General features: G+C 43.4%; 1 protein-coding gene across 4 annotated transcripts in view; it reads right to left on the reverse strand.

Annotated features, from left to right (window-relative positions):
- The window catches only part of LSAMP (limbic system associated membrane protein), a 1,016,243-nt gene that overhangs the window by 106,375 nt on the left and 895,996 nt on the right, over positions 1-13,872 (reverse strand). For all 4 annotated transcript variants that reach the window (XM_021549182.3, XM_077781239.1, XM_021549181.3 and 1 more), the window contains one exon: positions 13,301-13,426. In XM_021549182.3, coding sequence (XP_021404857.1) covers positions 13,301-13,426 — 126 coding nt within the window. The remainder of the gene's footprint in view (positions 1-13,300; positions 13,427-13,872) is intronic.

Here is a 13,872-nt window from a genome sequence, read left to right on the forward strand (position 1 = left end):
TGACCAGTCTGCACCTGCCTCTAAGGGACAGCTCTCACAACACAATTGTGTCTTGCTGAGGACAGACAAAACACATTTGGAAACCTTTAAAAATATCTACAGATCTCTAGCTGCTGCTAAAATTGCTACCCTTGCCTTCACCATCCCCATCTGTTCTTTAGAGAGTGATCCAAAATGCAAAAAATAAAGCTCAGGGCATCTGAACTGCTTTAGATGATCTCAAACTCACATGCAAGCCTGCACCCCAGCTCACATGATGCCTAACAGACTTCAAAACCTCTCAGTCCAACAATGCTGACTATTTGCTCCAAATGCAACCAAAGCAGGCCTCCCTACACAGCTGCAAGGAGGAGCAGTGGGATAGCAGTGGGATAACAGGAGTGCTGCAGATCATGTTTGCCAAATGCATGGACGGTGGCTTCTGAGAAATCTCAGGCTACTGCAGTAAGGGTATGCAGGGAAGGACAAATGTTTTTGCTCAAGGACTTACACAGCAGGAGGGATGGCTTCTCCTCAAAGAACTTTGTGTTCAGTGGGCAGGCTAACAACTTAGCATTGCTGTTAAGCAAAGATGTTAGATCTACTATGTCTGGTTTAAAATCACTGAATCCATTCACTTTTGCAATGCTCCCCAAGAACAGATTTGCTCTTTACATTTTGTATTTTTCCCATTATATCACTATCTTAGTATATGCAATGAGACTAGGAGTGTAAATGTAGGAATGTTAAATGGAAAACACGCCAATATGTGAACAGTTACCTCCTCAGTGATAGATGAAAGGCATTATTTTGTGGCACAGTCTGATGGGACAGAGTATCACCTCACCATATGAACAGCCTAAATGCTTCAGAAAGGAAAAAAAAAACACAATACGTTGAGCTAAATGAGCAGAAATCAGTCCTTAGAAAGGAAAGCTCCATTCTGAACACAACTAATGTCAGCATCTTCCATGACTACAGCTTTCTGACATGTGAAATGTTGACCTGACAGAACGGGTGGTGGATTGCCCTGCTTCTGAACAGTCTCAATGGACCTCATGTTCTAAACCACCAAGCTTTGTTCCAGCACAACTAATGCAGGATTCTCACTGCTACAATTAAAATGGACTCATTTTCATCAGGCACACACTGACAAACCCACAATATTACGAGACACTGTGTGCACCTGTCCAAAGCCAAAGAGAGCATTAACTGATGTTATGATATATTACTTGAGCAATAGCCCAATGCCCCTTAATTAGAGGCTGCCTGCTAAGGCACACTCAGCAGGAGAAGCGTTAAGGTTGCATCTGTAACCTTAAATCTCACCTTACCAGGCTTGTGAGTGCTTAACAGTGCAACTTTAATGTGTTCTTATCAGAGCATTTTTATTGAGCCATTATTAACATTGGTTAGATACAATCTAGTGTTTCCCAGATCCCCCTCATCCCCAGCCATTACCTGAGCCACACAGAACACAAGATTCAAAGGAAGCATTTAAGTCAACCTCTGCTATCGTTCTCCAGACACTCAGTGCTGCTAATTCCTTAGCAACTCCCTTAAATGGGACTTGAGTATTAGTTGCTATCTTCCATGCCCTCAGCCAGGCTGCACACTGAAGGAAATCCTCTACTGATAATTAATAAGCTCCCCCGACACTGCCTGCTCATTAATCTATTATTTTAGTCCTCTAATTACTTTTGTCTGTTCAAGTTAACAGTCTCCTTCCCTCATCTTCCCTGGGTCTCATGCAGGAGATGCTGCACGGCAAATGTGACTTCTCTTGGTTCCCAAGTCCCTTACAGGCTCTGCTCTGTGCATGGACTCCAAAAGCTATCCCAGCCTCTTGCAAGGAGTGACTTGCCTCTCCATGGGTCTGTATTTCACTCAAGTTATGGTACATGCAGCTCCAGCATCTGAGGTGAAGCTTGCTGAAGAAATATGTAGGGAACATGGGTATCTTTGTGTAATCCCCTGGAAAGCTCCCAAGAGCACAAATGGTTGCTATGGGGTCACCTAGAATTTCACAATGCAAGGAAACCATCTACCTATATGTGCCCTGAGCTCCTTCTGTCACAGCAGCCTCTCCCCTGTAGTGGGTTTGGCTGAGATGGAGTTTATTTCCCCAACAACAGACCTCAGAGTGCTGTGCTTTGCACTGGGAGCTAGAAAGGTGTTGATAACACACTGGCACTTTGTACTGCTGAGGGGTGCTGGCGCAGCGTCAAGGCTGTCTCAACATTTCCCCATCACCAGCTGGCTGAGGATGAGTGAGATCTTGGAAGGGGACACAGCCAGGACATCTGACCCAAACTGACCAAAGGAATATTCCATACCATTAGGCGTTATTCCAGCAATAAAAGCCAAGAGAAAGGATGGGGGTATTCATTACTGTGATGTTTGTCTTTTGAAGAAACCACTACATGTACTAAAGCCCAGCTTCCTGAGAAGTGGCTGAAGACTGCCTGCAGCTGACAATTAGAGGGTAAAAATAAATATTTTGTTTTCCTTTGCTTCTGTAAGTGGCCTTTGCATTTGCTTTCTCAAATTGCCTTTATCTTGACCCACAAGTTTTTTCCATCTTATTTTGTCCATGCCCCATTTTACTGAGGAGGTAGAGCAATAGAGCAGCTTGGTGGACATCTGGCAATCAGCCAAGGTCAACCCACCACATACCCAAAGCTCAACAGTCAGCACAAATTAACTTTAAGTCCCTTGGGCAGAAGGGGAGACAGAAGCAGGATCCAATTATTTATTTGCTTGGAACATGCCCAAGTACAGCAGAGATAAATGCAGTAGATAAAAGCAAGCATGCCAGAGAGAAGCTGGAGTTGAAGAGTTTGGAGTGTGACCTGAGCTTCTGCAGTTTGGGGAACTTCTGAAATTTTGTCTTCTATCATGATTGACTCTAAAAATACTAAATCTTTCACTCTGTCATGCAGCTGCAGTTTAGCATGTACAGCCAGGGTTTGGACAGGTGTATAGAACCATGGCAGGTAAAGTGCTTTTATTTTTCATGCTTACTGCTATGTTTCACAATTCTAGCTTGAAGGAAATGCAAGCCTTTGAGGTTTGTGGGTAAGGCAGGTAAACATCAAAAAGCTTATCTGTGCAGCAAACTGCATGGACAGACACCAGCATGGTGAACACACGAATAAACACAGTCAAGTGCTCACAAATAATGCATGCAGCAGTGTGCACCTGCATGCTCATGCTGCTTTTACAAATCTGGAGGCTGCACAGCAGGTAAGGAGGGTGTCAGTGACATATGGCCACCATTACAGTGCTCGTAATTAGGATGATCCTGCCAGCAATTCTCAGCCAGGCACATGCAATAGGGCAGTGACCCACAGGCACCATTATGAGAAGCCTAAGGAGCCCCTGGGAGACTGCACTGCTCTTCCCTTTGCATCAATCTCATCTCCCACTGGTGCCTTTCCTGGGACACAAGTGCAGACAAGGGGTGGGCTCTTTAAATGTGCTCTGCAGCGCCATAGATATGGTCCTGTCCTCATTCCACGACCCTTCCACACGGCCACTGCCCTCAATCAACACAACTGAAATCTCCCACGATCACTGCCTTTTCCAAGCCATCAATACCTGCATTACACTTTTATACCTTGAAGATTGTACTGATCTGCGGGGAAGCTGTGCTCCAGGACAGTTTGGATGGATGGAGATGAGAGATCTCTGAAGGCTGCTCTTAGAATATCAGGTTTATTAGAGAGGGTGAAAGGCCCTGCATGGAGCTGCCAGACGTGACATGTGGCAGGCATTAGGGAGTGTGGGAAGGGAGAGACAAGGGGTAGAGGGAGATAAGAGGATGCTCCAGGAGAGGGTGGAAGTTCCAAGAGAGCGTCTGGCTCCTCAGGGACCCCTTATCAGGGGGCTTCAAGGTGGGCTGGAACAAGACTTGGGCCAATGGGGTCACAGACACCTGATGTTTCAGGGGAGGGTTACAGGTGTGGGGTGACCCATACATTTTGGGGGTGAGATAGAACAGTCCATTTGACCTTTGGACCTGTCTGTAGGTAAGGGCATTGTCCAGCCAGAAAGGGGATTGCCTTCATCCTGGCTGTACTATTGTTTTCTACTTGTGCAGTAACTAAGGTTTGGTATCTCAAAACTTGTTACCATTTCAATCTCTGTATTTCCTAAATCTTTTGCCAGGCAATCATATTTATAAGGCTTTCTTGTTTCATCTTCCTCAACACTGATCCTTTGGTAGGTTATGCTTATTTTTCCAATGGCTCGAGTCACTCCAAACGGGGTGTGAAATTCAAAGGCTGCATGGGAGCACAGCTCCTGCTCTCCTGGATGGGCCTGCATTCCCCAGCCCCTCCCAGCCCCTCTGCTTGGCTCCTCTGCCGCAGGAACACTGTGGTGGGCACTCACTGGGACTTTATGAGAAACGATGATTTGTTCAGCCAGTGCATGAAAAAATACAGAGTACATCAGAAGAGTCGTATTTTTCAGGTGCTGTTCTGAAAGGAAAGAAGATCTGAAGAAGAAATAAGAACAATGCTTTTGTACATACACCTCCTAAGAAAAAAATAACCCCCTGAATCATGTTTCCAGTCTCTCACACTTTTCTTCAGACAGGAAAGGGAGGGATGTTGTGAAGACATATTTCTGAAAGGCTCAGAAAGGAGGCTGATGAAGCAAACAGAGCACAAGTGTTCACAACACCAGGGTCTGTCACAGCCTGGCACTACCAAAATAGTTCAGTGCCTTCAGCTGGGAGACTCCTACTTCCACTACAACTGTGTTCAGGCCTGGGAAAAAAGCTCCACACTGCAGGAGCCTGAGTGACATCTGATATTGCTGAAGCAGTTTCAGGATATGTTGCCCCTAAAGCTGGCTTTCTCTTTCTCTAGGTTATCTACACACACAGGAGACTCTTGCAAATAATCTGCTTCTCCTTACACCCCACTCTTCTCTCTCACACTATTTTTCAGCTATCTCTAGAGCTGGAATATATAAGCAGCTTCATGATTGGGATTGGTGTGGGGGTGGAGACAGAGGCAAAAGACAGTAGGACAATTGTGCAAGAGATGCTTGAAGGGGTAAAGGCTTTGGGGCTGTCTGGAGGAAAACTCCCTCCAGACATCCTGTCCTGGCAGGACCTGTGTTCTGAAGTAGATGCTGTCATCTATGCTCACCCTGGCCCTGAGATGAGACAGTAGGTCTGGCTCCAGTGCAGAATATATCACTGAAGTCAGTGCAGCCCCTGAGGTCAGTTGTAGTCACATAACAGCATAATAACAAAATGGTGGTCTCTCCCTTGAAATAAAAAAACAAAAAAACAAAAAAACAAAACAAAAAAAAAAACACCCAAAACAAAACAAAAAAAAAAGCATGGACCAAGCATAAGCTACTACCTTAACTTTCCCTTTTTATTAGTGTGTCTCTTTCCTGCTGTGAAGTGAGAGTGAGAAATATGCTCGCCCTAAGTGAAACCACTTATAGATTACAGCTAGAAGGAAAAAAAAAAAAATGCAGCATCCCCATTTTCTTCTTAAGGATGTTTGAATTGCAACTATTCAATTTAACATGCTGTGAATTTTTTCTCTCTTTAATTCACAATCAACCTCTCTGTATCTTTATAAGCACATTTAAATTTCCAGATATGAACTACAGCTGCAAATACAGAACTTCCAATGGGGAATATGACCTCCAGATGGCAGAGGGAATGGGACCCAATCCTAAAATATCTACCTTTTATTTTTACTCTGGTGAATCCAGAGAACCTCTGTCCCCAAACCAGCAGCTCCAAGCACAAAGGAGCCAAAGCAGACTTGTGAGTTCAGATCACTAGAGGGAGACACAGCAACACACACATCCATACTTCATCAGTGTCCTGCACTTGGTAACCTTCTCTTCACACAGTCTGTTTTAGTGCAGTTGACTACCTGAGTGCTAAATGGTGTGTTTGGACAACAAGGAAGGCTGGTAGGGAAGGCAGCCAGATGGACTGCATCTAACCAGTCTCAGCAGGGCAGGCCTAGGAGACCTCTCCTCTTTTTGTCCTAGTCAGGACAAAAAACATCCCTTGATTTTAATGGGTCTGTGGAATGGGTAGGAGGAATGACGTAGAATTGGAAAGTTCATTAAGCTGCTGTTCTGATCCTGCTTGTGAAAGCACATGGCAATTCCTTTTCCTAACATTATTTATCATGGGAGATTTTGAATACTCATCTTCTGGGATGCTCAGTTTTTACTCCCACATCTAAGCCCTCTGGGATCATTCAAGACTGGCACATGGAGGTAGGGGAGGAAAAGCACCTAGCTGTTCCTGGATGCCCCAGCTAAACAGGAGTGTCCCCACTGAGCATCACTAAGCTTGAAGGTAGAGGCACAGGACTGCAAAGACAGTAATATTACAGCATGCAGTGAACTAGAAAAATGCTGCTTTCCTGTAGGTGGAGGAAAGTTCTCATATGGACACAATCCAGCTCAGCCTTTAAAATGCCATGGAAAAGGCTTTAACAGCATGACCGACTAGAATTGGAACCCATGTGGGAGAAGATAAAAAGGAAGCAACTCTACCAGACTCCAACTTGCTGCAAGGAGCAACATTTTTATGTGGCAGGAAGGCAACTAACTTGGTACAGAACTGCCACATCTTGCCGGCAGCACAGACAGCTTTGCCAGAGGTGGAGCAGACAAGCACTGACCAGAAGATTCCACATGTTCCTCTCCAACCACTGCTGTAGGCAGCAGGGTACATTTCCTCCTCACAACAGCTATATCTGTCTGTGTCCCCAGAAATGCCAAAATACTCTTGAGGCCTTGCTCTCCCTCTCTGCCCTGGGACAGTAGAAAGAAATCAAAGCTGTTAAAAAAAGGAACATTTCATGCATAAGCAGTGTTTGTACTGAAACAGCATCACAGCCCAGAGTAACCAAATGGGGCATTATTGCAAGATGATTACAAGAGGAAGGATCCCTGTGCAATGCATGTGTTGCTGGGCATAGAAGGAAGAAGGTAAAGCGTGCTGGGGAGAGAGAGCCATCATAACTTAAGTCTGTTACAGGTGAGGAAGGAGGCAATATGGATCTAGCTGGTGGGCCCTAAGAAAAACAGACCTCTAAAAATATAAGAAATATAGAGAAAGTGTTAGTGGGAAGCAAGTAGAGGTTGAAACAACTTTGGATGCCTTATGGAGAAGACCTGAAAAAGTTGAAAGCTTGGCTTGTTTCCCAGGCTCTTTATGAGCCAGCATCCTCTTCCTTTTTTTTTTTTTTTTCCTTACATATTGGATAAGATGAAGACTAGATCAAGAGAAAAAGACATCTCAGAAAGTGTGCTAAAACAAACTGGGAGTGTGTAAGAGGTAAAGTGAAAGGTCTCTGTGGAAGATGTTTTACCAGAAAGTATTTTGAACATTAAAGAAGGAAAAAAAAAATAAGAGGGAAAGGAGACCTGTTTAAAAAAATCATCAGTTGCCTCAGTTGTTTGTTAAACAAATACCTTGTAAACCTCAAGTTTCCTGAGACAGTTTCATGGAGAGAAGGTTGTGAAATTAGAAGAACTGGCACAGTAATGCCACGAAACCCCCACCAAATCCAAACAAAAACCCCACCCCATGCCTCTCAAAACAAGGCTGCTTTTCTCTACAGCTGTTTTACTAAGGATTTAGGAGAGCAGCAGAAAGATGGGCTAAATCCAAATGCCTTAGATAACCAGAAAATCTGCTTCCCACCACTACCTACTGACCACAGGGCTGACTTGTGGTGATTCTGGCTCAGGGTTTTCTCTGGGCATAAACTGTGTTTCCCTAAGCAACACAAGGTGAGGCAACAAGGCTTTGGACTTAGGCAGCAATGAGAAGCAAGCCAACACAGGACATAATGAGCAAAGTTGCCCATTGTGACCAATATGACCCTCTTAACTCATGCCTTCAGAAAGCTCTCTGTCTCTACTTGCTTCAGTACTCAGGTCTACAAGGAGACGGGCATGCACTGAAGGAAACTACACAAGTGAGCGGGGGTGTGAGATAATCTGTCTCTTTCACTTTAGGTCTTATCCCAATCTCTGAGCCCCAAAGCATGAAGTTTAACATCCTTTTCAGTATTTTTATTGTGAATAACAAGAATATCCAGATTTGTTCACATTATCCTCAGGAATACACAAGCTGGTTGAGTCTTGCCAAGTTCTCGTCTTTAAAGAACTTTCCATGACAATGAGTTCTACAGCTGTTTATAAACATATTAAATGTATACCATTTCAATTACACAGGCCATGCAGGCACATTTCTGTATTCTCTATCCCTCCTAAACTTCCCAGGCTACGGTAAATTCCCTGAGACTCAATAAGAATTTCTAGCACCCTCTAGGGAGAATCAGACTGGCATATTTGACAAGCCTTCTCATCTCCTTTCATTTTATGCTGTGACATGAAACTTGGGTGTTGCAATCAATACTTATCTGCTTTGCACTAGACTGGTTCTTCTTATGCTGTGATTACCACTGTAACAACTAAGCTCTTTTTCTGAGACAAAGTGGGTTTCTTTAGACTGTCAGGTGGAATTTGGAAGAATCCAGAGTGTTTTCTTCTCCATCAAGTGGCCTTGCTGGGTTGAAGCCAAGGAAGTTAGATCCAGAATAGGATACCTAGTGGCTTTATACAAGTTTCATACTCTGTAGCTTCTCTAGGAAAACAGAATTGCTTCTTCCTCAGCTGGTAATTCAATCCCTCAACTTTAGCCAATTTAGCTTTGTCTCCCTGTCACCAGCTCTCAGGCTACCATCAGCATGGGTACTAAAGGCATTTGCCAGAGCACCCATGAACAAGGCCCTTGGAAAAGTTTCTATCACTGATGCTTTGTGGCAAAGAAGCAGAAACACCAATGGTACTGCTCTTGTGAGCTCAAGTACAAGCTTCTCAGCACAGGAGATGGCTTTTTCTTCTCCATTTGCCTGCCCATGCACAGCAAAAAGATTGGCAGTGAGATCTTTTGTAGTCCAAAGACCTTGTAACAACTGTTCATGTTCATATTGCTGCAAACTGATTCACAAGAGGCCACTCTTTAGGGCTTCCCTTGAGAATTTATTGGTAAGGATATGAAAGTACATTAATTTTTCTTCTTCCCAGAAAGCCCTTTTTCAGTCAATCAGGCACCTAGCTTGGCTCTGAATAAGACACAGAGATGAGAAATGATAAATTATACTCTGGACTGTGATCTCAGCAGCTTACAGGTAGGGAAAAGACACATTAGCCTGAATACACATAAGTCAGTAGAGATATTGAGTAAAATTAAGATGGGCTTGAAAGCAGGCATGACTACCATCCCTGACCTTTTACTGCAGTATTTTCTTGACTGTGTTGGTTGTTATCCTGGTGCAAGGTACAGGGGGAAAAGAGCTCCTTCTAACATAACTACCCCCAGAAGGGTAGGCTGCCTGTGGTATCCCTCACAGACCATGTAAGTGTGATAAATGATAAATGGTTCTGTTTTGGGACCTCATGCAGGATATGGTGCAGCTACAGGATATTTGAGGTTTTTGCATTCAGTGACAAAAAATAATCTATGCCTTTGTGGGTCATGGATTAGGCAGGTTATGAGCTAATATTAAGGAGAGTAAAACAACAGGGTACCAGCCAGTCTTGGTACAAAGAATCTGGGTTTTGTCCCCTTCAAGAGATGAGACTGTGGAGTGTTCCCTAGTGAAGTATTCCTAACGCTAACAACTGCTAATTCATGCAAGCTGCATAGGGCATCATCAATACTCACCCCCACTCTAACTGAGCACATCATAGTTTCCTGACAAATCCAGTTCAGACCTTCAGTTTTACAGTCTTTTCTATGGCTTACCATCACAAACCAGGGTGGCAAAAGTCATCAGGTATGGCAGGTTTAGCAAGCCTGCAGCTTGAATCACAGGAATGGGATCAGACTGTGTTCAGAGAGGGATGTGCTGGCCTGCTGCTGGGAGGTGCAGGTCAGTGATCCCAGGAAAGAGCTCTGCTGGCTGGAGGAGAGAGCTAATGAAGCTGTTTGTGCTCTCAGACAGCGCATGTTAAATTATCCACAGCTACTCTGACCAGGTTGCCAATGTCCTACAGAACAATAGCCTGTCAGGTGAAAAAGAAAAGGGTCTGGGTGACTCTACCTGCTCTGTCAAAATACAATCTGCCAATCATCTGAAGAGGAATGTAAGAGGAGAGCAAGGACTTGCATCATTCCAAGGAATATCATTCCTACTTTCATCAAATTAAAGCTGATCTGTATTGTCATTTGCCATTGAATTATTAAAGTATTTTTCCCCTTACCTGCCTTCCTCCTAGGTGTCAGTGTTACAGTCATCAACCTCAGTCACACTTTAGCTTTCTCACAGGGTTAGGAGAGGTTTTTTTCCTGTGGGCTGCTTGAGGGCATCAGGACTTATAGTTGAAGTGAGAAAAATATCTGGTTCAACTGTCCACTGAAGAACCAGAAGAGGAAGCAACACAGCAGTTTATAAATCAATTTTTTAACTTCCCAGATAGGCAGATAAGTAAGTTATGATTGCATCATTTAAATGAACTATTACATGCATTCCTACCTTCTCTGCCTAAGTACAAACACTATCTTCCCTTGAATTTGTATCTTCCACAGCCAACAAGAATTAAATCATTTCTGTGGTCCTAACCCAGATAATTAGCCAACAAACTCTATTGATAAAGTCAATGAATGAAAGAAACAGTAGACAAAGTTGCTGATGAACTCCTTGAGGAGAGTACACAAAGAAAAAGTAATTTGGTCCTCTTGCCCCCTGAAACAGGTTTAATTTCACTACCTGGCCATTCAAAACCTCCCACACAGGCTCAATAACACTCTTTCTTCCAGTTCTGCAGTCACAAGTTTAACCATGAAAAAAAATTGAAGGAGAGAGATATATTTTAGAAACCTTTTCAATGGTCTAAAATAGCTCTTTGATGCATAGCAGATGTCTTCAAAACTCGCATAAATGGAGCCAAAATGCCTTGCAGTTCTGGAAAAGGGAGATTCCAAGATAAGACATGTTTCCAACTGCAGCAGCTCTGGAAGGGATTTGGAATTTATATTAATTGTCAACCTCAAGGAAAACATTTAAAAGAAGTCCTTCTGTCTCCCATTTTGAGACAAGTGTCTTACTGGGCTTTATGCTGCTCAAAGACCTGATGTCTGCCTGAAAGCAGTTCCTCTGTATCTCTAAAAGACAGCAGATGGGTTCAGATGGGGAAAAAGAAAGAACCACAATCAGTAACACATGGAGGTGACAGACTGAGGACTGCCTGCCCTTCATCATAACCTCTAGTTTGTTACACAGGAGGTGCTTGGCAGGCTGTATTATAGGGAGGAGGACTGAGGAGGGATTGGAAAAGAGTCAGTGAGCTTGTGCTGCGGGATGCTAACAAGGCAACACCTCTGAGACACGCAGCATGGGAGGAAAAATGTGAAGGGACATGCTGGAAAACTGAACAACAGAGCCAAGGAAACTGTCCCCATGGTCACAGTAGGGGTGGGATTCTTCAGTTCTGTTGCTAACTGTGGGGATAGCCAGAGTGAGGATTTGTTCTGTTGAGACTTTTGTAAAAAGGAAAAAACAAAAAAAAAACAAAAAAAACAAAAACAAAAACAACCAAAAAAAACCTGTGTCTGATACAGTGAAGTAGGTGGTACAAATGAAAAACTCCCACAAAGCAGCAACAGTAAAAATGATGAGTCAAGACAAGAATCTTCTAACTGCTCTGAAGAATGCATCTCATGTGTTCCAGGTCTTAGATTTCATGAAGATTTAACACCCTTAACTCAGTGTTAGTCTGTGCTCAGAGAGTGACTAGGGAGTACATTTTAGTTGGATACAAGAAAGAGAACTGAAAAACGGATGCAGCAGTAATATGGAAGATTTGATATGAAGTAGACCTTAAGAACAGAAATACCAAAGCTAGAAGATTCTATATACATAATTAAAGATGAAAAAAATAAGTTCTCTTCTCCTATGAATACAAATGGCATGGTCATACTTAATTCTGGAAAAAAAAACAGAAGAGAAAATCAGGTAGTGATGATAATACCACAGAGGACTAGTGTTCCCCTAATCAGCCTTGCTCTCACCTCTTCCTGCAGGCTTTCCCCATCTTTTTTTTTTTCTCTTGGCATTGCAAGAAATGGGCCAGAAATTCAGAATGCATATCTAGCTTTCATATACATGAAAGCTCAGGAGAACTTTGGTTTGACTGAAGAGACAAGACAGGAAATCTAAGCAACCCCAATCTCAACCACAGGCTCCAAATCCAGGGGGTTCTGGATGTAGCCCTTAGATTAAAGTCTGTTCCAATGTGTCATTCGACTTTTCTCTCTCCAACTTTCTGCAAGACTCTCCCATTTTCTGGCTGCTGAACTGCAGTAGAAAGCTGGACTATCTGTAGCACATGCAGAATGTTTGTTCTCTGCCTTCCTCAAATCCTCTTTAACCTTTTATATATATGCGAAGATCACAGAAGATCATTCATATGGGGCTAATCAATGTTTTCCCCCTGCATTTTAGATTAATGAGTATCTGATAGGAAAAGAAGTCAGCTAAAGAGTTTTTCTCTCCTCCAAGGACATGATACAGAGGGATAGAAACCTACCTCTTGTTCTTATCCTACTGTTAAATCTTTAGGGGTTGGAGCTTTCCTTGCAAGCCAAGCTGCTGACCCCACAGTCTGGCTACTAAAAAGATACTCTCCTCCCAACCTTGCCACATGCTTGAGCATGGAGAGCACAGTTAGATAGCAGAACAAAGACGGTGAGATCTCCTTTATTCTGTTACCACTATGCTCTTCACTCACTTTGAAGATCAATTGCCTTCTTTACTCAACTCAGAAGACACAAGACTTCTGGCTGTCTGCCAAAGTGGAGAGCAGTATGAAATAAACTGGGCCACTCTTTGCCTCTCCCTTTTAAGGCAAATCAGTAGGAAGCAAATCCCATGGTTTTCAGAAAGAACCTCTTTTATACAGTGTCTCAACAGAAATCCTTTTCCCTTGGTCTAGCACCAGCAGCATTTCATCTCCATCACTGTGCTGTGCATTACCATCAGTAGAGACTGGGACAACTAGATGAAAACCTAAGATAATAGAATTATAGGTTCCAATTCTACAGAGCATCTATTGAAGTAATTTCATTTGTTCACTTGGAAAACCTGGTTATTGTGCCTGGGAATTCACACTGCAAAACAAGCTTGAAGTACACTTAAGATTCTTGCCACTTTTCTAGGGCTGCCTATATTGCTACTGAAATTTTCTTTGATGCTGGAACAGAAGGGAACTACAGTACAGTTCACAAATTGAATCCAGCTGGATTTCTTACCTGTAGGAGTGAGGTGCCTCCAGGTGATGACAGGCTCAGGACGCCCATTTGCCATGCAAACCAGGGTCACATTGCTGCCCTCATTCACGGTGATGTCTGAGGAGATATTGGAGATCTTTGGTGGAACTGTGAAGACAAAAGGAAGTTGGACCTTGTTATAAGCAGAATTATGGAGGGCAGCTTACCTGGCTTAATCATCCACCAACCTATTAACCAGAGCCAGCCACAAACTCATCTCACAGGCTGCACCCCTCTCACTACTAGCTGGATTTCTAAAATTACATCAGAGTAGTATGTATTGGTGTGTAGTTTGTATTTTAAGGTTCTACAGCAAGAAACAGCCTGTGCTGCAACGCTTTATGTTTGGACAAGTTTGGGGGTATTCATAAAATGACCTCTCAGAACTTGCCTGCCTACCTCAAAGTTGCCTGAAAGGGATCATCAGTCTCTCAGTATCAGCCCAGCTACTTTTTACACTCCAGAGAGTCCCAGATGCAGTCCTACATCCTCCTGCAGGATGCCAGGCTTCAAGGCACTGACTCAAGGGGTGCATTAATTATTGGTTTCTGTGA

Source organism: Lonchura striata, chromosome 2 (genome assembly GCF_046129695.1).
Source record: "Lonchura striata isolate bLonStr1 chromosome 2, bLonStr1.mat, whole genome shotgun sequence".
NCBI classification, from domain to species: domain Eukaryota; kingdom Metazoa; phylum Chordata; class Aves; order Passeriformes; family Estrildidae; genus Lonchura; species Lonchura striata.